The sequence below is a fragment of the Coregonus lavaretus genome (genome assembly GCF_964263955.1).
Source record: "Coregonus lavaretus genome assembly, chromosome: 29".
Lineage (NCBI taxonomy): Eukaryota > Metazoa > Chordata > Actinopteri > Salmoniformes > Salmonidae > Coregonus > Coregonus lavaretus.
This window is the reverse complement of record NC_140016.1, coordinates 9,714,034-9,738,401: the sequence shown is the minus strand read 5'-3', so window position 1 is coordinate 9,738,401 and position 24,368 is coordinate 9,714,034. Positions and strand designations below refer to the sequence as shown.

The 24,368-nt window shown below is 46.2% G+C and overlaps 1 protein-coding gene across 1 annotated transcript in view; it reads left to right on the top strand.

Moving 5' to 3' along the window:
• Positions 1-416: 416 nt before the first annotated feature.
• LOC311105325 (autophagy-related protein 2 homolog A-like) overlaps positions 417-24,368 on the top strand; it is a 36,927-nt gene continuing 12,975 nt past the window's right edge. Inside the window, exons 1-26 of the mRNA XM_084147441.1 lie at positions 417-929; positions 1,356-1,518; positions 1,913-2,062; positions 2,347-2,449; positions 2,754-2,892; positions 3,218-3,418; positions 3,532-3,631; positions 4,382-4,552; positions 4,810-5,001; positions 5,098-5,341; positions 5,464-5,605; positions 5,777-5,875; positions 6,026-6,184; positions 6,366-6,639; positions 6,726-6,798; positions 6,952-7,120; positions 8,326-8,468; positions 9,118-9,242; positions 9,485-9,639; positions 9,899-10,049; positions 11,773-11,957; positions 12,083-12,163; positions 12,284-12,390; positions 12,494-12,586; positions 17,181-17,251; positions 17,339-17,415. Coding sequence (XP_084003567.1) covers positions 759-929; positions 1,356-1,518; positions 1,913-2,062; positions 2,347-2,449; positions 2,754-2,892; positions 3,218-3,418; positions 3,532-3,631; positions 4,382-4,552; positions 4,810-5,001; positions 5,098-5,341; positions 5,464-5,605; positions 5,777-5,875; positions 6,026-6,184; positions 6,366-6,639; positions 6,726-6,798; positions 6,952-7,120; positions 8,326-8,468; positions 9,118-9,242; positions 9,485-9,639; positions 9,899-10,049; positions 11,773-11,957; positions 12,083-12,163; positions 12,284-12,390; positions 12,494-12,586; positions 17,181-17,251; positions 17,339-17,415 — 3,738 coding nt within the window. The 5' untranslated portion in view covers positions 417-758. The remainder of the gene's footprint in view (positions 930-1,355; positions 1,519-1,912; positions 2,063-2,346; positions 2,450-2,753; positions 2,893-3,217; positions 3,419-3,531; positions 3,632-4,381; positions 4,553-4,809; positions 5,002-5,097; positions 5,342-5,463; positions 5,606-5,776; positions 5,876-6,025; positions 6,185-6,365; positions 6,640-6,725; positions 6,799-6,951; positions 7,121-8,325; positions 8,469-9,117; positions 9,243-9,484; positions 9,640-9,898; positions 10,050-11,772; positions 11,958-12,082; positions 12,164-12,283; positions 12,391-12,493; positions 12,587-17,180; positions 17,252-17,338; positions 17,416-24,368) is intronic.

The following is a 24,368-nucleotide window of genomic DNA, read 5'->3' as shown; positions in this document are numbered from 1 at the left end:
TGACAGACTTCTGGGCGATTTTCAACCTGACTGAAATCGCCCCAAAAGGGGGGGGAGCCATTTGAAGCACGACTTTAGCCTGATTCGACATTTAGTGGCAGTGTGGCACTGTGGCAGATCAGACGTATAGATTACAACACTGATAACTACTGTTGCCGTGATATAATTGATTAGAAAAAAAATCCCTTCCTTTTCCCGTTTGGCAGTGCGTCGCCCATATCGCCCTATTGAACAGGCCGCCCCTGGCTGATATGTAAAATAACTATCCAAGCGTTGTAGCTAAGAAATGGCATGTAACAGCAACGCCTGGGCAGAGGAACGCGCACACAGTTTTGTTTTGACCTTCCAAAGATGGCGTATTTATAAATCTAACTTTCGGCTTTTGCAACTGACGCAATGACGCAGCGCCGTCCCCACAATACCATCAGTTCGAGTATGAAAACAATTAACACCCTGTGAAACGGGAGATATGTAATAGCACTTGTCGCACAGTTTGGACAGAAATACCGCTAAAATAGGAAATGAAACAGTATAACGTCCTGTGAAACGACGTTGCCGTGGACTCATCGGTCCTGACACAAAGGATTTCGAGAGACGGGTTATCCCCTTCCTCAGCCCCCTAGCTAGCTAGCCAGCCCTGTAGCTCGTTCTTCGTTAGTACACTTTGTTTTGTTTGTTATGCAGTTGCCAGAGGACTGTTTTTGCATTCGTTTTCCTCCATCACCTCATCGCTCCCTCACCCTGAACTCGCTGGCCCTATGTCTCGCTGGCTTTTCCCCTGGTCAGGCTCAATCAAGAAGCGGGCCTGTCGGTACCTCTTACAGCATTACCTCGGTCACTTCTTGCAAGAACGACTGAGTTTGGAACAGCTGAGTTTGGACCTGTACAATGGTAGTGGTGTCATCAAAGAAATCAACATCGATGTTTGGGTGAGTTAGTCAAAGTAGTAAGGCAGTTTAACTGTCAAGGAACAACTGGTCCCCTTTGTGTGTTCCCATGCACCCCGACCCTCAACTATTTCGCAATTTCAGGACTTGAGTCAACAATCATCGTCATATCCTCGCTTCTCGTGAGTTCAAGGAACAACAGTTCCGATAAATATTTTTGTTAGCATCTGATTGGAAAATAACTCGCCTAATCCATTGTCCCTGCAGTTCCGTTGAAATATACAGTATATGACTTAGATCTCGCAAACTCACTCACTTTCAATCTGCACATCAGACAAAACCGTTGCCCGACGCCATTTCCACAAGTTGTTTATTGTAAAACATGGTGTTTCTTTTTCAAACATCATCTTCCACTCATCTCTATTCATTTCTCATCGCCCATTTCCTTCCTTCCTCCCCTCCCCCCAGGCGGTCAACGAGCTATTGGAATCTCTTGGGGCTCCATTTGAGATTGTGGATGGGTTTGTGAGCAACATAGAGGTGACAATTCCATGGTCAGCTCTTGTCACCGACCACTGCACCCTCGTCATCTCAGGCCTTCAGATAACATGCAGACCCAAGTACAGGACCAGTAAGTCTCAGCCTGACAGCCACTCTGCCTGACGAATGAGTTCTTTGTTGTTACCTTGTTATTGATTCAGCTCCTGTTCCTGTCACTGCCTCAGGCCTGTCAGTTTCAGGAAGGAAGTTGTGGTAACCATTGATTAGCTAGCTACCTTTAGAATGTCATTGTCAACAAAGACAAATACAGTTGTCTAGTACTAGCTAACTCTTTGTTGTAAACCAATGTCAGAGCTCAAGAGAAGACATATTACACTATCCCAGGCTCAACATTTTTCAGAGCCAGCTGCAAACCAATTAACAGATGACTATGTTGCTCAGTGATACAGTTCAGTATGTTCATGAGTCATCACTTATCATTTATTACAGTCACTGAATCATGCCTTGTTTTTGTTTACGTGTAGGTGGGGGTTTGGACTCCCAGGGCTGGTCCACATGCATGACCTCCAGCATGCAGCTGGCCCAGGAGTGCCTAAAGGACCCACCTGAGGCGTCAGAGGAGCCGCCTGCTCCACTGGAGGGCCTGGAGATGTTTGCACAAACTATTGAGACGGGTGAGTCACTGTGTAGGCCTTGTTTGCATGTGTGCGTGGCAGTGAAAAGCGTGCACCTGTTTTAAAGTTGTCATTATTGTACCTGTACTGTCCCCTGTGGTTGGTTATAGTGCATTCTGAAGATAACATATTTTTCAGTCATTTTCAAACTGTGTCAGTCGTGTACTGTCCAGTCCAAGCTTGTGAGATAAGGACTCAAATCACATCACTGGTGTCCCTTGTTAGTGTCTTTGTGACCAATATGCTTAGTGATAATGAATGTCCCTGTTTGTGTTTTGCTGCAGTCCTGCGTCGGATAAAAGTCACCCTCCTGGACACAATAATCCGAATAGAGCACCAGCCCCTGGACATGGAGACGGGCATTGCCTTAGAGGTGCACATCAAACGGTATTTTGGTTCTCACCGCACTGACACTCTCACACTGCCTGTGGTGGTCCGTCCACCTTTGACCAGTTTAGAAGTCAGGAAGGAAACGAGATGAGGAAACACTTGAGGCAAACCTGCAATGCCAAACTGTCTCTGGATTTGTCTGTAGATCCAAAGAGAACCTTTGAACCTCGGAGAAGCTTCACTATCTTTGGTAGAGCTTGTATGTGTGTATGGTGGGTGTTTTGGCTGAGGTTGAAGGTTATACAGCGTTGTTGTGCTGAGTGTTCTTCTCTGCCCCCGGTGGCTGTGTGGTGCGCTGCAGGCTGGAGTACTGTGACGAGGCAGTGAGGGACCCCAGTCAGACAGTGCCTGTAGACATCCACCAGCCCCCTGCCTTCCTGCACAAGATCCTCCAGCTCAGCTCTGTTCAACTGCTGTACGAGACCACTGGAGGGCCCCAGGTAGCACACTGTTTCACATTGACCATGGCACATATCAATCCCCTCATGTACACACAGTCACTCTCACATGCATATACTCACATGCATATACTCTCATATTGGGTCCCAATATAACACACACCTCTTATAGAGACTAAATACTAACTTAGAAACTACTCACATACTCTCATACAGTATTTCCTCTCACTCTCCCCCTAGTTTGAGAGGCAAAATGAGACTAGGGGCTGATTGGATAAGAGCGTCTGCTAAATGACTTAAATGTAAATAGACTGTACCAACCAGTGGTGCTAAGGGTTAACCCTGGTAATATTTCTCTCCTCCTCAGGGTCCTTTAAGAGCTGACACCCCTGGCTCAGCCTCAGCCAGCGAAGAGGAGGAGGTAGGTGATGAGGAGGACGATGACTCTCCAGTCGCCCCCACCTCCCCCCCTCCGGCCACCCAGCAGCCCCTCCTCATCGGCAGCTGTTCCGGCTTCATGGAGACCACAGTCAAGATCAAACAGAACGACATGCTGCCTGGACCTAAGGTGTGTGTTTGTCTGTGGTTTGGTTCAGTTCCTTCCTGTGTGTTTAACCTAGATTTTAAGAACACTGTCTTGTTTTGTCACTATTATTCCAACCATTTCTCCTTATCTTTCAGTTGGAGCTGGATGGGAAGGTGGGCTTCCTTCACCTGCTGCTCTCTCCAGACCAGATCACTCACCTGACCGACCTTCTATCTGCCCTCTGCATCGACACAGGTGAGTAAAGAAACTGGTTACCTGTACCTCCCCACCTGCATTCCACCTACACTGAGTATACAAAACATGCTCTTTCCATGACATAGACTGATGAGGTGAATCCAGGTGAAAGCTGTGATCACTTATTGATGTCACCTGTTAAATCCACTTCAATCAGTGTAGATGAAGGGGAAGAGACAAATTAAGGAAGGATTTCTAAGCCTTGAGACATTGATTGATTGTGTGTGTGTGTGTGTGTGCTATTCAGAGGGTGAATGGGCAAGACAAAAAATGTAGGTGCCTTTAAGCGAGGTATGGTAGTAGGTGCCAGGCGCACCGGTTTGTGTCAAGAACTGCAACGCTGCTGGGTCTTTCACACTCAACAGTTTCCCGTGTGTGTCAAGAATGGTCCACCACCAAAAGGACATCCAGCTAACTGGACACAACTGTGGGAAGCATTGGAGTCAACATGGGCCAGCATCCCTGTGGAACGCTTTCGACACCTTGTAGAGTCCATGCCCTAACAAATTGAGGCTGTTCTGAGGGCAAAGGGGGGGTGCAACTTAATATTAGGAAGGTGTTCTTAATGTTTTGTACACTCAGTGTATGTGTCTTAGTTCCACATCCTTATTTCATTGACAGTGGAACAAAACTCACTTAATTGAACACACTTTATTTGGATCCACAGTTCAGTGTATTTTAACCATGCTCATCATCATACACACTGTGTACTGCAGACCCTGTATGATTCCTCCCTGTCTATCCTACCAGAGCCTGAGGCCAGTGGTGCTGGGGTTCACAGCCGTCCCCTGGACTCTGAGGACCTGCGTCTGATAGAGGAGGACTTGAGCAAACAGTTGAGCTCCAGCCCCGGAGATGGAGATCCGGACTGGGACGACGAGCCTGACATGGAGCCCTACCTCACCGGTCTGGAGAACGGGGGTATGTGGAGGGCAGCCAAAGTTGGAATGCAATATGGAGGCTAGTGAATTTGAGGTGACAGGGGTCACATTAGCTTTGTGGTGACACAGTCTGCAGGACACATGTACAGTAGTTTGCTGCTGCATAATTTGCATTCTTTACATTTCTGTGAGAGATTGGTTGAAGTAGACATATGAAGCATAGTGCACATTGTCTCTGTGTTTAATCACTCACTCACTCACTCACTCACTCACTCACTCACTCACTCTCTCGCTCAGATATGTTCTTCTCCATGGGTCCTGGTATGAGCAGCAGTGTGACGTCAGCGCGCTCTGGCAGCTCTCTCTCTGACAGCATGGCGTCGTCTACACACAGCCAGGCTAGCTACGCCCAGGGCCTACCACAGGGTCCCAGGCGTTATCCTGTACCAGGAACACTATCCAGCCTGCCCCAGTGTAGCAGAATACCAGGTAACACTCACATCTTACTCACACTGTCTTGTGCACATTTCACAGGTAACAAAAACTATATTATACAACCTATCTTATTAACCCCTCCTCTTCCAGGGCGAAGTAGCCAATCATTGCCCCTGAAACCAGAGGCATTGCTCCGCCTCTCGATTGGCGGGCTCACCCTAACCTTACTGGAGCAGGACCCGACCCCCGGGCCGGATGGAGTGTCCTCATTGACCCAGGTGTCTCGAGTGTTCTTCCGGGAGCTGGCCTTCTTCAAAGACAGTATGTTCAGCGAGAGAGACTTCCACCACCTCAGAGCTAGCTTCGCTAAAGCCTGCCCCCACTCACATCTCAGGTACAAACACACAATAGCCTCTTCAACGTTGGCCGCCACTCCTCAGATAAATCAACAAACCTGCCTGCCCTACATATCAATAAATCATATTTTCTCTCTCTCTCTCTCCCTCTCTCTCTCAGGATGACTGGAGCAGCGGTACAGGTGGCGTGTGAGATGCGCAGTGCAGGTCGCCACTCCCGTGCTGTGACCTCTGACCTATCCTTCAGTAGGCTAGAGCTACTTGAGTGCCTCTGGGAGCCAGGAAATCCCCAATACACTGAGGTAGGACAGGGGCTGTTATTTGAGATTGTCTGAGGGCTTTAACACAACATTCATCATAATACAGTGTGCTATAGCAGGGGATAGCATTGCCCAGGATATAACTCTTCCCTCCCTCTCTCCTTCCTCACTCTCTTCGCTCCCACTCCTCACTCCTCTTTTCTCCCTCTCTAGTTGCTCCAGTTCCAGCGTGCTGGGATGTTCACAGTGGGAGCTACAGCCAGACCCTGTGCACAGCTACACTACAGTCTCACAGAGAAACACCTGCGCAAGGTAAACCAGGACAGTGTGTATGTTGTGTGTTGGCCTGCGTGTTTGTGTCAGTTGAACATGTTCAAAAGCTAATATGTCATTGATTCAGTCTGTTTTGGTCGCCTCTGTTAACCTGCTACCCCCTCCTCCTGATATGTCGCTGTATTGCAGGGGAGGCAGCGTGTGGTGCGTAGAGACAGTGTAGTGAGGGTAGAGTTGGGAGAGCTGAGTGCTGAGTTGGACCTGGACATTCTGAGTCGACTGGAACCTCTGAGCAGAGCCTGCAGCCACTGTCCCACACAGACAGGAGGAGGACCCGTACACACACAGGTAAACACTTAGCAAGCCATCAGCTGCTAAGAGGAGCATTTTGATAATGGTTGATAATGATTTTGATATGCCTGCCTCACAATTGAAGTTAAATTGCAGGTTTGCTTTATGTTTAGATTCTTTATTTTAAAATTCTCCCCTCTTTTTTTCCTCTCCTCTTCCTCTTCCATCCCTCTCTCAGACCCAGAGCAGTGAGCTGCACTCCTCTCTCTCCCTCCTCTCGCCCCACGCCGTCCTCAAGCTCCGCTTCCCCATCCCGGACCTCCGGCCGCTCCCCTTCCGACGCCCACTTTCCCAGAGAGCCATGCGGGAGGAGACCCTGGTGCTGGAGCTGTTTGACCTGGATATCTGCTCCCAGGAGGGCCCTGACCTCCAGCCAGATCCCCATGCACCCCCTGCCCCCCCCCACGGCTCCCTCACACAGCTATTGGAGGCCAGCTTCAGTGACATGCACGGTGAGGAATGCACACACAGTCAAATATACATACACACACAGTAACACTCACATTTTAAGCAATTGTTTGTTCATTGTCTCTCTCAGGAACATATGAGGGCTGGGAAGGAGGCTCCTTCCCCTGTATCAGAGTCCAGAAGAGTCAAGACTCCATGGCCAAGTGAGTGTGTTTCTGGAACATGTGTTTTAGGAGAGTTTGTTTCACTTGCTGTGCTACTTGGATTGAATGTCTTTCAGAACTCAACATTGCACATCAATCTACTGTACACCAAGTTCACAGCTGCATAGTTTACATCTCCCTCCCTCTCTCCAGGCTGTCAGTGCGTGTGAGTGGAGGAGAGGGTCTGGGGTCAGCATTAGGAGGAGTAGGGATGGGTCTGATGAGGGACCTGGGGTCCATGTCGTTTGAGAACCCCTGTGAACTCCGAGAGAAGACCAGCTCCCCCTTCTCCTCCAACCGCACCATGTTCGAGACTGAGGAGGTACCGCACCATCCCATCACAAACACTTACATCCCTCTCTCACCCCTGACCGTCCCTATGCATGTCAATCTCTCCTGGCTCAAAGTGGAGGAGAGATTGACTTCATTACTTGTTTTTGTAAGAAGTGTTGACAAGCTGAATGCACCGAGCTGTCTGTTTAAACTACTAGCACAAAGCTCGGAAACCCATGCATACCCCACAAGACATGCCACCAAAGGTCTCTTCACAATCCCCAAGTCCAGAACAGACTATGGGAGGCGCACAGTACTACTTAGAGCCATGACTACATGGAACTCTATTCCACATCAGATAACTGATGCAAGCAGTAGAATCAGATTTAGAAAACAGATAAAAATACACCTTATTGAACAGCGGGGACTGTGAAGAGACACACACATACTCACACATTCGCTAGCACACACAATCTACACACACGTACATTGTAATGTTGTTGTATGGTGGTATTTTACATGTTGTATTGTAGATATGTAGTGGTGTAATAATATATTTATATGATGTACTGTTTTATATGTTGTTTTATGTGTAATGTAAGTGCCTTAATGTGTTTGGACCCCAGGAAGAGTAACTGCTGCCTTGGCAGAACTAATGGGGATCCATAATAAACTCCAGGAAGTGTAGCTGCTGCCTTGGCAGAACTAATGGGGATCCATAATAAACTCCAGGAAGAGTAGCTGCTGCCTTGGCAGAACTAATGGGGATCCATAATAAACCCCAGGAAGAGTAGCTGCTGCCTTGGCAGAACTAATGGGGATCCTTAATAAACCCCAGGAAGAGTAGCTGCTGCCTTGGCAGAACTAATGGGGATCCATAATAAACCCCAGGAAGAGTAGCTGCTGCCTTAGCAGAACTAATGGGGATCCATAATAAACCCCAGGAAGAGTAGCTGCTGCCTTGGCAGAACTAATGGGGATCCATAATAAACCCCAGGAAGAGTCTGAGGAGACTGAGGAGGTATCATCCCATCACAAACACCTACACTCGTCACTCAATCCTGACCATGCGTCTCTCACTCCTGACCATCCATCCCTCTCTGGACCAATTGTCAGTTTTTCACCTACACTCAATCACCTTACCATCCCTCTCTCACATATAATCTCACACTTCCTGAAGATGTGTTTTTATTTGACCCACTTTCCTCATTCTCCCTCTCATCCTTCTGTCCTGTCTCTCTACTTCCCCCTCAGATGGTGATCCCAGCAGACCCAGAGGGGATGCAGCAGTTCCAGTCTCAGTGTGTCTCTCAGTGTCAGTGTGTAGTAGACATCTTTCTGCCCCTGGCCTACATCTTCCTGCCCAGCAAACAGGCCTTCCAGAGCGTCTACAACAGGTCTGTGTGTCTGTCTGTCTCTCTTTTTCTGCTAGTTTGCTTATTTGTACAAAAAAAGTATTAAATTGTATGCACTCACTACTATAAGTCTCTCTGGATAAGAGCGTCTGCTAAATGACTCACTACTGTAAGTCTGTCTGGATAAGAGCGTCTGCTAAATGACTCACTACTGTAAGTCTCTCTGGATAAGAGCGTCTGCTAAATGACTCACTACTGTAAGTCTGTCTGGATAAGAGCGTCTGCTAAATGACTCACTACTGTAAGTCTGTCTGGATAAGAGCGTCTGCTAAATGACTCACTACTGTAAGTCTCTCTGGATAAGAGCGTCTGCTAAATGACTCACTACTGTAAGTCTCTCTGGATAAGAGCGTCTGCTAAATGACTCACTACTGTAAGTCTCTCTGGATAAGAGCGTCTGCTAAATGACTCACTACTGTAAGTCTGTCTGGATAAGAGCGTCTGCTAAATGACTCACTACTGTAAGTCTGTCTGGATAAGAGCGTCTGCTAAATGACTCACTACTGTAAGTCTCTCTGGATAAGAGCATCTGCAAATGACTAACATGTCAATGTAAACATTTTACAATCACTCACTTCCTCTTTTTCTGTCCTTTCCCTCTGTCCTCCTCTCTCCCTCTCCATCCCTGTAGGATCAATAATGACCTGTTGATGTGGGAAGCCCCTCCCCCCTCAGACCCTAAGAGCGACCACAGCCCCCAACACCGTCGCCAAGATGATGACAACTTCCAGCTTTGCAAGTCTGCATTCAGACTAGGTGAGACCCCCATACTTGTAGAGACTTGTAAACCACTTCAGACTGGTCAGACATTCAGAATTGGATAATCTCTGGGTAGCATCTTGTTAACATCTTTAGTCTATTTAAAGCTCTGATTTAAGATGGCTTGCCAAGTGGTATGTGTTGAGCAACTCTTTAGTCTGCACCCCTGCAGACCATCTGAAATGTGTAGTTGCTGGTTGCTCAGCAGTTCTATAACTGGGATATTTCTGGTCTCTCAGACTCAGACTCCGAGGAGGAAGATGCTCAGTTCTACACAGCCAGTGAATCAACCAGACGCAGGCAGTCAGAGCCCCGCCCTAACCACGCCCTCAGCCTGCTCTCCCTCACCGTTGTCATAGGAAAGGGCCGCCTCCAAGCCATGACGGACAGCAAGGTGAGCCATTGATGAACCAGCTACATCTTACAATGGTTAGCTAGGGAAATAGACTGGAGAGATTTTGGATCCTGTTTCAAATCCTGACTGGACCTTAATGCTTGAATGAGCGATATTAGAGCAAACAGACATTTCATTTGAATTCAATAGTTTGGAATTTGTATTACACAAATTGAATGATTTAATGTATATATACAATGACGCTTCTAAGGAAGACACTTGTTTAAATAAATCGTTTTATTTTTCTCGTCTCCTTCAGGGAGAGACAGGAAGTCAGGAGGACCGGTGTCATGGGGAGCTCCTGTTGGACCTGGAAGGGGGGAAGATGTTCAGCGTGGCGCAGCATCAGAACAATCCCCATCTCAGCTTCCTGTGCCTGGAGAGCAGGAGGGTGGAACTTTACCACAAAGGTGAGTGGAATGACTCTGTGATATCAGGGTTTAGCTCTGGGAGTACTACCTACCTAGTCATTTGTAAAAGTGTGATAATCCATGTGTTATCATGTACAGTGCCTTGCAAAAGAATTCATCCCCCTTGGCGTTTTTCCTGTTTTGTTGCGTTACAACCTGTCATTTAAATGGATTTTATTTGGATTTCATGTAATGGACATACAAAAAATAGTCCAAATTGGTGAGGTGAAATGAAAAAAATAACTTGTTTCAAAAAATAAATAACGGAAAAGTGGTGCGTGCATATGTATTCACCCCCTTTGCTATGAAGCCCCTAATTTAATTCTGAAATTAGCCCACCCAACTACCTCATCCCCAAATTGTTATTTATTTTGCTAATTTGCACCCCAGTATCTCTATTTGCACCCCAGTATCTCTATTTGCACATCATCTTTTGCACATCTATCATTCCAGTGTTAATACGAAATTGTAACTATTTTTCACTATGGCCTATTTATTGCCTTACCTCCATAACTTACTACATTCGCACACACTGTATATATATTTTCTGTTTGTATTTTTGACTTTATGTTTTGTTTACCCCATATGTAACTGTTGTTGTTTTTATTGCAATGCTTTGCTTTACCTTGGCCAGGTCGCAGTTGTAAATGAGAACTTGTTCTCAACTGGCTTACCTGGTTAAATAAAGGTGAAATAAATAAAATAAAAAAGCCGTACACTCCACAGAGCTGGGCTTTACGGAAGTGTGGCCAGAAAAAAGCAATTTCTTAAAGAAAAAAATAAGCAAACATGTTTGGTGTTTGCCGAAAGCCATGTGAGAGACTCCCCAAACATATGGAAGAAGGTACTCTGGTCAGATGAGACTAAAATTGAGCTTTCTGGCCATCAAGGAAAATGCTATGTCTGGCGCAAACCCAACACCTCTCATCACCCCGAGAACACCATCCCCACAGTGAAGCATGATGGTGGCAGCATCATGCTGTGGGGATGTTTTTCATCGGCAGGGACTGGGAAACTGGTCAGAATTGAAAGAATGATGGATGGCGCTAAATACAGGGAAATCCTTGAGGGAAACCTGTTTCAGTCTTCCAGAGATTTGAGACTGGGATGGAGGTTCACCTTCCAGCAGGTCAATGACCCTAAGCATACTGCTTAAGCAACACTTGATGGTTTAAGGGGAAACATTTCAATGTCTTGGAATGGCCTAGTCAAAGCCCAGACCTCAATCTAATTGAGAATCTGTGGTATGACTTAAAGATTGCTGTACACCAGTGGAACCCATCCAACTTGAAGGAGCTGGAGCAGTTTTGCCTTGAATAATGGGCAAAAATCCCAGTGGCTAGATGTGCCAAGCTTATAGAGACATACCCCAAGAGACTTGCAGCTGTAATTGCTGCAAAAGGTGGCTCTACAAAGTATTGACTTTGGGGGGGGGGGGGATTATGCACGCTCAAGTTCTTTTTTTTGGTCTTATTTCATGTTTGTTTCACAATTTAAAAAAATATTTTGCATCTTCAAAGTGGTAGGCATGTTGTGTAAATCAAATGATACAAACCCCCACAAAATCCATTTTAATTCCAGGTTGAAAGGCAACAAAATAGGAAAAATGCCAAGGGGGGTTAATACTTTCGCAAGCCACTGTATATTTTAGTCATGAGCTAAATGACTGACAGCCCTTACCTCTTTCCTTTCTGGTCACTAACCCTTTTCCTCCCCCTCACAGCTGTAGTGAAAGACTCTCCCGTCCCCGTGCGGTTGGAAATGCCCAGCTTCACTCCCCCAGGGCATCTAGACCTTACCATTTACCCCACAGAGGTGGGGGTGAGCAGTGTGAGTGGTAGGGAGACTGAGGTCCAGATGTTATCCACAGCCATCAAAATCACCCTGGACCCTCAGAGAAACGTCAAGGTAACACGTGTATCTTCTCATTTATTATTTGAATTAAATATCACCTTTTGATTGTGCTTGTAGGTTAGCTGTGCTTATGATGAAGAAATATCACTAACTTAATTCTGTGTTTGTGTATTTTACAGGAGTTCCTGGTTGCCCTTCGTCTCCATGGCGCCACTATGCGACATCGCATGGCACAGACCAATCACAGCTGGCACGAACAGGTATGGGGGATACTAATAAATACTAAAGCTGAGACGCTTCAGGCACCTATCATGATTTGACTGTGTGGGTGTGTGTTTGGTTAGTGAGTCTTGTTGATTAGTCTGTTTTCTTGATGACAGCTGGTTGATTTTCTGGATGTCATTGATGACCCGATCCTGGGCTACACATCTCCTGCAGTTATTACCGTCCTACACACACACCTGGCCACCTGCGCCATGGACTACAGGTATACATACACAGCAGATTTACATATGTGGACAAAGGCAGATAATAAATAATTAACAAACTTCTCCCTTCTCTCCCCTTCTTTGTTGCTCTCTGTCTCTCAGGCCCCTGTATCTTCCATTGAGGGTGTTGTTCACAGCAGAATCCTTCTCTCTCTCCAGTAACATCATCGTAGACACTGCCACCTTTCACCTCAGGTACAGTGAACCTCAAAAGATGAGTTCTTCCTTTTAGTTCAGGGATGGGCAACTGGCGCCCCCCCTTTTTGTAGGCCCGCGGACCAATTAAAAATAAATAATTATAATCTATATTTTTTGGAACTCAGTCGGGGTCTCAACTTACTGTTGAGAGTTAGAATAATAGAATACACAAGGTTATCTGCAAACATTTGCCTCCACCCTATAGTATTGCTCGCCTGAGGTAGAGTACCTCACGATAAGCTGTAGACCACACTATCTACCAAGAGAGTTTTCATCTATAGTTTTCATAGCCTATTTACCACCACAAACCAATGCTGGCACTAAGACCACACTCAACGAGCTGTATAAGGCCATAAGCAAACAAGAAAATGCTCATCCAGAAGCGGCACTCCTAGTGGCCGGGGACTTTAATGCAGGCAAACTTAAATCCGTTTTACCTCATTTCTACCAGCATGTCACATGTGCAACCAAAAGTAAATAAACTCTAGACCACCTTTACTCCACACACAGAGACCATTACAAAGCTCTCCCTCGCCCTCCATTTGGCAAATCTGACCATAATTCTATCCTCCTGATTCCTGCTTACAAACAAAAACTAAAGCAGGAAGTACCTGTGACTTGCTCAATACGGAAGTGGTCAGATGACGTGGGTACTATGCTACAGGACTGTTTTGCTAGCACAGACTGTAATATGTTCCGGGATTCATCCAATGGCATTGAGGAGTATACCACCTCAGTCACCGGCTTCATCAATAAATGCATTGACACCGTCGTCCACACAGTGATCGTACGTACATATCCCAACCAGAAACTATGGATTACAGGCAACATCCGAGCTAAAGGCTAGAGCTGCCGCTTTCAAGGAGCGTGACACTAATCTGGACGCTTATAAGAAATCCCGCTATGCCCTCAGACGAACCATAAAACAGGCAAAGCGTCAATACAGGACTAAGATTGAATTCTACTAAACCGGCTCTGATGCTCGTCGGATGTGGCAGGGCTTGCAAACTATTACAGACTACAAAGGGAAACCCAGCCGCGAGCTGCCCAGTGACGCAAGCCTACCAGATGAGCTAAATACCTTTTATGCTCGCTTCGAGGCAAGCAACACTGAAGCATGCATGAGAGCACCAGCTGTTCCGGATGACTGTGTGATCATGCTCTCCGTAACCGATGTGAGCAAGACCTTTAAACAGGTCAACATTCACAAAGCCACAGGGCCAGACGGATTACCAGAACGTGTACTCGGAGCATGTGCGGACCAACTGGCAAGTGTCTTCACTGACATTTTCAACCTCTCCCTGACCGAGTCTGTAATACCTACAGTGAGTGAAAAAAGTATTTGATCCCCTGCTGATTTTGTACGTTTGCCCACTGACAAAGAAATGATCAGTCTATAATTGTAATGGTAGGTTTATTTGAACAGTGAGAGACAGAATAACAACAAAAAAATCCAGAAAAACGCATGTCAAAAATGTTATACATTGATTTGCATTTTAATGAGGGAAATAAGTATTTGACCCCCTCTCAATCAGAAAGATTTCTGGCTCCCAGGTGTCTTTTATACAGGTAACGAGCTGAGATTAGGAGCACACTCTTAAAGGGAGTGCTCCTATTCTCAGCTTGTTACCTGTATAAAAGACACCTGTCCATAGAAGCAAGCAATCAATCAATCTGATTCCAAACTCTCCACCATGGCCAAGACCAAAGAGCTCTCCAAGGATGTCAGGGACAAGATTGTAGACCTACACAAGGCTGGAATGGGCTACAAGACCATCGGCAAGCAGCTTGGTGAGAAGGTGACAACAGTTGGTGCGATTATTCGCAAATGGAAGAAACACAAAAGAACTGTCAATCTCCCTCGGCCTGGGGCTCCATGCAAGATCTCACCTCGTGGAGTTGCAATGATCATGAGAACGGTGAGGAATCAGCCCAGAACTACACGGGAGGATCTTGTCAATGATCTCAAGGCAGCTGGGACCATAGTCGCAAAGAAAACAATTGGTAACACACTACGCCGTGAAGGACTGAAATCCTGCAGCGCCCGCAAGGTCCCCCTGCTCAAGAAAGCACATATACAGGCCCGTCTGAAGTTTGCCAATGAACATCTGAATGATTCAGAGGAGAACTGGGTGAAAGTGTTGTGGTCAGATGAGACCAAAATCGAGCTCTTTGGCATCAACTCAACTCGCCGTGTTTGGAGGAGGAGGAATGCTGCCTATGACCCCAAGAACACCATCCCCACCGTCAAACATGGAGGTGGAAACATTATGGTTTGGGGGTGTTTTTCTGCTAAGGGGACAGGACAACTTCACCGCATCAAAGGGACGATGGACGGGGCCATGTACCGTCAAATCTTGGGTGAGAACCTCCTTCCCTCAGCCAGGGCATTGAAAATGGGTCGTGGATGGGTATTCCAGCATGAAAATGACCCAAAACACACGGCCAAAGCAACAAAGGAGTGGCTCAAGAAGAAGCATGTTAAGATCCTGGAGTGGCCTAGCCAGTCTCCAGACCTTAATCCCATAGAAAATCTGTGGAGGGAGCTGAAGGTTCGAGTTGCCAAACGTCAGGCTCGAATCGAAACCTTAATGACTTGGAGAAGATCTGCAAAGAGGAGTAGGACAAAATCCCTCCTGAGATGTGTGCAAACCTGGTGGCCAACTACAAGAAACGTCTGACCTCTGTGATTGCCAACAAGGGTTTTGGCACCAAGTACTAAGTCATGTTTTGCAGAGGGGTCAAATACTTATTTCCCTCATTAAAATGCAAGTCAATGTGTAACATTTTGACATGCGTTTTTCTGGATTTTTTTGTTGTTATTCTGTCTCTCACTGTTCAAATAAACCTACCATTAAAATTATAGACTGATCATGTCTTTGTCAGTGGGCAAACATACAAAATCAGCAGGGGATCAAATACTTTTTTCCCTCACTGTACATGTTTCAAGCAGACCACCATAGTACCTGTGCCCAAGAAAGCGAAGGTAACCTGCCTAAATGACTACCGCCCCATGGCACTCACGTCGGTTGTCATGAAGTGCTTTGAAAGGCTGGTCATGGCTCACATCAACACCATCATCCCACTCCAATTCGCATACCGCCCCAACAGATCCACAGATGACGCAATCTCAATCGCACTCCACACTGCCCTTTCCCACCTGGACAAAAGGAACACCTATGTGAGAATGCTGTTCATCGAATACAGCTCAGCGTTCAACACCATAGTGCCCAGAAAGCTCATCACTAAGCTAAGGACCCTGGGACTAAACACTTCCCTCTGCAACTGGATCCCGGACTTCCTGACGGGCTGCCCCCAGGTGGTAAGGGTAGGCAACAACACATCTGCCACGCTGATCCTCAACACGGGGGCCCCTCAGGGGTGCATACTTAGTCCACTCCTGTACTCCCTGTTCACCCACCACTGCGTGGCCAAGAACGACTCCAACACCATCATTAAGTTTGCTGACGACACAACAGTGGTAGGCCTGATCACCGACAACGATGAGACAGCCTATAGGGAGGAGGTCAGAGACCTGGCAGTGTGGTGTCAGGACAACAACCTCTCCCTCAGCTTGAGCAAGATAAAAGAGCTGATCCTGCACTACAGGAAAAGGAGGGCCGAACACGCCCCCATTCACATCGACAGGGCTGTAGTGGAGCGGGTCCAGAGTTCCTTGGTGTCCACATCACCAACAAATGATCATGGTCCAAACACACCAAGACAGTCGTGAAGAGGGCACGACAACACCTTATCCCACTTAGGAGACTGAAAATATTTGGCATGGGGTCCCCAGATCCTCAAAAGGTTTTACAGCTGCACCATCGAGAGCATCCTGACCAGTTGCATCACCACCTGGTATGGCAACTGCTCTGCGCTACCGAGGGTAGTGCGTATGGCCCAGTACGTCACTGGGACCAAGCTTCCTGCCATCCAGGACCTGTATACTAGGTGGTGTAAGAGGAAGGCCCAAAAAATTGTCAAAGACTCCAGTCACCCAAATCATAGACTGTTCTCTCTGCTACCGCACGGTAAGCAGTACCGGAGCGCCATGTCTAGGTCCAAAAGGCTCCTTAACAGCTTGTACCCCCAAGCCATAAGACTGCTGAACAATTAATCAAATGGCAACCCGGACTATTTACATTGACCCCCCCCCCCCCCACACACACTTTTGTTTTTACACTGCTGCTACTTGCTGTTTATTATCTACTTTACCCCTACCTACATGTACAAATTACCTCGACTAACCTGTAACCCCGCACATTGACTCGGTACTGGTACCCCATGTATATATCCTCGTTATTTTTGTGTTACTTTTTATTGAATTTTTTACTTTAGTTTATTTAGTAAATATTTTCTTAACTCTATTTCTTGAACTGCATTGTTGGTTAAGGGCTTGTAATCATTTAATGGTAAGGTCTACACCTGTTGTATTCGGAGCATGTGACAAATAAAAAATTGATTTGAAATGTATAGAATTGCAGGAAATTAACATATATTTTTTATATTCTCTGTCACGAGGGGGACTCGCAAGGGGGGGGGGTAACATAATTGTTGGTTGTTGAAGTTTGTGATGGTATTTCCTCCTCAGGTTTATCCTGGATGATTCTGCCATGTATCTCTCTGATAAGTGTGAAAGTGACGTAGTGGACCTGAGACGAGGTATGACACATTATTAACTATACCGTGTGTGTACATCTACGTCTGAGTGTGTTTGCATTTCTAACTCTGTCTCTCTCTCTCTCTCAGACTATGTGTGTGTTCTGGACATTGATCTGCTGGAGCTGGCTGTCACCACATGGAAAGGCAGTGATACAGGGAAACTGGTAAGTTCTTAGCCTGACAATCTTATGTGATTACACATCTGTCTGTGTGTTTGAACTTGAGAGACTGTCGGTCTCAAATCTACGGTCTCGTCCTTTCTTCTCCTCGACGGAGAAGGGCGACATCTTACGACTTCCAACCCAACTTTGCTATTTAGTGACTTTTATTTTGTTTATCTTTTTCTGAACAAAAAGTTCATACTATTATCACATATAAAATCAAATGTTATTGTTCACATACACGTATTAAGCAGATGATATTGCGGGTGTAGCGAAATGCTTGTGCGCACTTGTGGACATCAGATCAACAGTTACTAACCTCGATTTCAACAGTTACTAACCTCAATTTCAACAGTTACTAACCTCGATTTCAACAGTTACTAACCTAGATTTCGACTTCAACTACGACTTCAACTCCCACAGCTGTTCCACTGTTCATACCAGACCCTATTCCTTGGGCTACCAAAACGACGCAGGCGTCCTGGTAAAATTGAGGTGACGAGAGAACCGAATGGCGCTCCCCTCCATTCTGTTGGCAAATATCCAGTCACTCAAGAATAAGATGGATGAGCTTCGTTCAACAGTCTCCTATCAGAGAGACTTGAAAAGCTGCAATATTATGTCTTACTGAAACGTGGCTGGATGATGACTATTCATGTAGTACTCTGTGGATTCTCCATGCAGCGGCAGGATTGGACGGCAGCTTTGGGGAAGTCGAAAGGAGTGTTTTTTTCATAAATAACAACTGGTGTGCTGCTTCAAGTGTGAAGGATATCTCAAGCTTTTGCTCACCTGATATAGATTACCTCATGGTAAACTGCAGACCCTTTTATCTACCAAGAGAGTTCTCATTCGTAATTATCACGGCTGTCTACATCCCTCCACAAGCCAACACCACTCTGGCACTCAACGAACTGTGTGGGTCCATAGACTAACAAGAAACCGCTCACCCAGAGGCAGCGTTTCTGGTGGGCGGAGACTTTAACGCGGGGAGACATAAAATCGTCCTACCTCACTTCTACCAACATGTCTCCTGCGCCACTAGGGGCGTTAAAATCCAGTTTTATTCTACCCACAGAAACACATACATGGCCCTCCCTCGTCATCCCTTTGGCAAATCTGACCATGACTCCATTCAAATCAAATCAAATGTTATTGGTCACATACACATATTTAGCCGATGTTATTGCGAGTGTAGCGAAATGCTTGTGTTTCTAGCTCCAGCAGTGCAGAAATATCTAACAATTAACAACAATACACACAAATCTAAAAATAAAAGAATGGAATTAAGAAATATATAAATATTAGGGAATTAAGAAATATATAAATATTAGGACGAGTAATGTCGGAGTGGCATAGACTAAAATACAGTAGAATAGAATACAGTATATACATATGAGATGGGTAAAGCAAAAATATGTAAACATTATTAAGTGACTAGTGTTCATTATTAAAGTGGCCAGTGATTCCAAGTCTATATATAGAGGGCAGCAGCCTCTAAGGTGCAGGGTTGCGTAACCGGGTGGAAGCCGCCTAGTGATGTACCTGTACTGACCTCGCCTTCTGGATGATAGCGGGGTGAACAGGCAGTGACTTGGGTGGTTGTTTTCCTTGATGATCATTTTGGCCTTCCTGTGACATCGGGTGCTATAGGTGTCCTGGAGGGCAGGTAGTTTGCCCCCGGTGATGCATTGGGCAGACCGCACCACCCTCTGGAGAGCCCTGCGGTTGCAGGCGGTGCATTTGCTGTACCAGGCGGTGATTCAGCCCGACAGGATGCTCTCAATTGTGCATCTGTAAAAGTTTTTGGGTTTTAGGTGCCAAGCCAAATTTCTTCAGCCACCTGAGGTTGAAGAGGCGCTGTTGCGCTTTCTTCACCACACTGTCTGTGTGGGTGGACCATTTCAGATCATCAATGATGTGTACGCTGAGGTATTTGAAGCTTTCCACCTTCTCCACTGTGGTTCCTTCGATGTGGATAGGGGCGTGCTCCCTCTGCTGTCTCCTGAAGTCCACAATCAGCTCCTTTGTTTTGTTGACGTTGAGTGAGAGGTTATTTTCCTGGCACCACACTCCCAGGGCCCTCACCACCTCCCTGTAGGCTGTCTCGTCATTGTTGGTAATCAGGCCTACTACTGTTCTGTTGTCTGCAAACTTGATTGAGTTGGAGGCGTGCGTGGCCACGCAGTCATGGGTGAACAGGGAGTACAGGAGGAGGCTGAGCACACACCCTTGTGGGGCCCCAGTGTTGAGAATCAGCGAAGTGGAGGTGTTGTTTCCTACCTTCAACACCTGGGAGCGGCCCGTCAGGAAGTCCAGGACCCAGTTGCACAGGGCGGGGTTCAGACCCAGGGCCCCGAGCTTAATGATGAGCTTGGAGGGTACTATGGTGTTGAATGCTGAGCTATAGTCAATGAACAGCATCTTACATAGGTATTCCTCTTGTCCAGATGGGATAGGGCAGTGTGCAGTGCGATGGCGATTGTGTCATCTGTGGATCTATTGGGGCGGTAAGCAAATTGAAGTAGGTCTAGGGTGTCACGTAAGGTAGAGGTGATATGATCATTAACTAGCCTCTCAAAGCACTTCATGATGACAGAAGTGAGTGCTACGGGGCGATAGTCATTTAGTTCAGTTACCTTTTCTTTCTTGGGTACAGGAACAGTGGTGCACATGTTGAAGCAAGTGGGGACAGCAGACTGGGATTGAATATGTCCGTAAACACTCCAGCCAGCTGGTCTGCGCATGCTCTGAGGACGCGGCTAGGGATGCTGTCTGGGCCGGCAGCCTTGCGAGGGTTAACACGCTTAAATGTCTTACTCACGTCAGCCATGGAGAAGGAGAGCCCACAGTCCTTGGTAGCGTGCCGCGTCGGTGGCACTGTGTTATCCTCAAAGCGGGCGAAGAGGTGTTTAGCTTGTCCGGAAGCAAGATGTCGGTGTCCGCGACGTGGCTGGTTTTCCCTTTGTAGTCCGTGATTGTCTGTAGACCCTGCCACTTACGTCTCGTGTCTGAGCCGTTGAATTGCGACTCCACTTTGTCTCTGTACTGACGTTTTGCCTGTTTGATTGCCTTACAGAGGGAATAGCTACACTGTTTGTATTCGGCCATATTCCCAGTCACCTTGCCATGGTTAAATGCGGTGGTTTGCGCTTTCAGTTTTGCGCGAATGCTGCCATCTATCCATGGTTTCTGGTTTGGGTAGGTTTTAATAGTCACTGTGGGTACAACATCTCCTATACACTTCCTGATGAACTCAGACACCGTATCCGTGTATTCGTTGATGTTATTCTCAGAGGCTACCCGGAACATATCCCATTCCGCGTGATCAAAACAATCAGATTGGTCAGACCAGCGTTGAATAGTCCATAGCACGGGTAATGCCAAGAGTATGCAAAGCTGTCATCAAGGCAAAGGGTGGCTATTTGAAGAATCTCAAATCTCAAATATATTTTGATTTGTTTAACACCTTTTTTGGTTACTACATGATTCCATATGTGTTATTTCATAGTTTTGATGTATTCACTATTATTCTACAATTTAAAATAGTAGAAATAAAGAAAAACCCTTTAATGAGTAGGTGTGTCCAAACATTTGACCGTGTGTGTGCGCTACCAGTCAAAAGTTGGACACACCTACTCATTCAAGGGTTTTTCTTTATTTTTACAATTTATTTATTTTATTTCACCTTTATTTAACCAGGTAAGCCAGTTGAGAACAAGTTCTCATTTACAACTGCGACCTGGCCAAGATAAAGCAAAGCAGTGCAATTAAAAACAACAACACAGAGTTACATATGGGGTAAACAAAACAAAGTCAAAAATACATCAGAAAATATATATACAGTGTGTGCGAATGTAGTAAGTTATGGAGGTAAGGCAACAAATAAATAGGCCATAGTGCAAAAATAGTTACAATTTCGTAATTAACACTGGAATGATAGATGTGCAAAAGATGATGTGGAAATAGAGATTGGGGTGCAAATTAGCAAAATAAATAACAATATGGGGATGAGGTAGTTGGGTGGGCTAATTTCAGAATGGCTGTGTACAGGTGCAGTGATCGGTAAGTTGCTCTGACAACTGACGCTTAAAGTTAGTGAGGGAGATAAGAGTCTCCAGCTTCAGAGATTTTTGCAGTTCGTTCCAGTCATTGGCAGTAGAGAACTGGAAGGAATGGCGGCCAAAGGAGGTGTAGGCTTTGGGGATGACCAGTGAGATATACCTGCTGGAGCGCAGACTACGGGTGGGTGTTGCTATGGTGACCAGTGAGCTAAGATAAGACAGGGATTTGCCTAGCAGTGATTTATAGATGACCTGGAGCCAGTGGGTTTGGCGACGAATATGTAGTGAGGGCCAGCCAACAAGAGCGTACAGGTCACAATGGTGGGTAGTATATGGGGCTTTGGTGACAAAATGGATGGCACTGTGATAGACTACATCCAATTTGCTGAGTAGAGTGTTGGAGACTATTTTGTAAATGTCATCGCCGAAGTCAAGGATCGGTAGGATAGTCAGTTTTACGAGGGCATGTTTGGCAGCACGAGTGAAGGAGGCTTTGTTGCGAAATAGGAAGCTGATTCTAGATCTAACTTTTGATTGGAGATGCTTAATGTGAGTCTGGAAGGAGAGTTTACAGTCTAACCAGACACCTAGGTATTTGTAGTTGTCCACATACTCTAGGTCACACCCGCCGAGCGTAGTGATTCTAGTCGGGTGGGCGGGTGCAAGCAGCGTTCGGTTGAAGAGCATGCATTTAGTTTTACTAGTGTTTAAGAGCAGTTGGAGGCTACGGGAGGAGTGTTGTATGGCGTTGAAGCTCGTTTGGAGGTTTGTTAACATAGTGTCCAATGAAGGGCAGATGTATACAAAATGGTGTTGTCCGCATAGAGGTGGATCCGAGCGTCACCAGCAGCAAGAGCGACATCATTGATATACACAGAGAATAGAGTCGGCCCGAGAATTGAACCCTGTGGCACCCCCATAGAGACGGCCAGAGGTCCAGACAACAGGCCCTCCGATTTGACACATTGAACTCTATCTGAGAAGTAGTTGGTGAACCAGGCGAGGCAGTCATTAGAGAAACTAAGGCTATTTAGTCTGCCAATAAGAATGCGGTGGTTGACAGAGTCGAAAGCCTTGGCCAGGTCGATGAAGACGGCTGCGCAGTACTGTCTTTTATCGCTCGCGGTTATAATATCGTTTAGGACCTTGAGCGTGGCTGAGGTGCACCCACGACCAGCTCGGAAACCGGATTGCATAGCGGAGAAGGTACGGTGGGATTCGAAATGGTCGGTGATCTGTTTTTTAACAATGGGGGATAGTAGATTGACATAGGCTAGTGCTTTTGCTGTTCGTTAGGCCTACTCATCTTGTTGGCTGACGTAAGTAGATGTGGACAGTTCTTCCTATGTCTTCAATATGCACCTCAGAATTGGATAAGGACACCTGCAGTTGCGTCCCCGATGTCTCTGTCTTCATTTGTAGCCTGTGAGAAAGACCCGATCATGTGACGGAGAGCCATGTAAGTGAGAGTCGCTTCAGGTGTATTACGGCCACACAAAGGGGATGCCGCCGTGAAATTCGAGGCATTATCAAGTACTTGTCAAATTGTGAATGAGAGACTATTGGAGTGTGTACAGCCTGCGTTAAAAACAAAGCAGAGCTCATGCCTTTCAAGCAACTTTTTTCAAATCATCATTAGTCTCATCATGCAGCCTTACAATGTATTAAAAATCAAAACATATAGCCCAATGTTTGTAGAACAACTAAAGTTACATTAACTCTAAATTAAGCATATAGGAATACCTATTTCTTTGTTAACCGCTCAACACAGAATAGCCGCATGTGCGCACTCTCTCAAATCGTTTGGAGAAAATATTTATATTTTATTCAGCTTTGTTCAATTGTGTTCTTCATACTATAAAATAATGCCACGGAATTATAAGCAAATCTTGTCTGCTAAATGAACTAGTGTAGCCCACAGCCATTTGGCATAGCCACATAAGGACAACTCAGAGTATGCTATTATTTTCTTCTGAAATAGACTACATTTTTTTCATATCATGCTTCTTTAGACCTGTCTAAAATAAATAATGGATTAATTGTGACAGTGTAGGCTATATTACATGGATTAATTATACTTTTTTAAATGGCTTGTAGGCTATGTGTGGAAGCCAGGAGATGCTAATTAATGTTAATTAACGGTCAATTACCGTTATTTGCTTGACAATCACCGGCTGACAAAATGTCGTGACAGCCACAGCCCTAGTCATGACACACATCAACACTATCATCCCAGACACCCTAGACCCACTCCAATTCACATCCCAGACACCCTAGACCCACTCCAATTCACATCCCAGACACCCTAGACCCACTCCAATTCACATCCCAGACACCCTAGACCCACTCCAATTCGCATCCCAGACACCCTAGACCCACTCCAATTCGCATCCCAGACACCCTAGACCCACTCCAATTCGCATCCCAGACACCCTAGACCCACTCCAATTCACATCCCAGACACCCTAGACCCACTCCAATTCACATCCCAGACACCCTAGACCCACTCCAATTCACATCCCAGACACCCTAGACCCACTCCAATTCACATCCCAGACACCCTAGACCCACTCCAATTCACATCCCAGACACCCTAGACCCACTCCAATTCACATCCCAGACACCCTAGACCCACTCCAATTCACATCCCAGACACCCTAGACCCACTCCAATTCGCATCCCAGACACCCTAGACCCACTCCAATTCGCATCCCAGACACCCTAGACCCACTCCAATTCGCATCCCAGACACCCTAGACCCACTCCAATTCGCATCCCAGACACCCTAGACCCACTCCAATTCACATCCCAGACACCCTAGACCCACTCCAATTCACATCCCAGACACCCTAGACCCACTCCAATTCACATCCCAGACACCCTAGACCCACT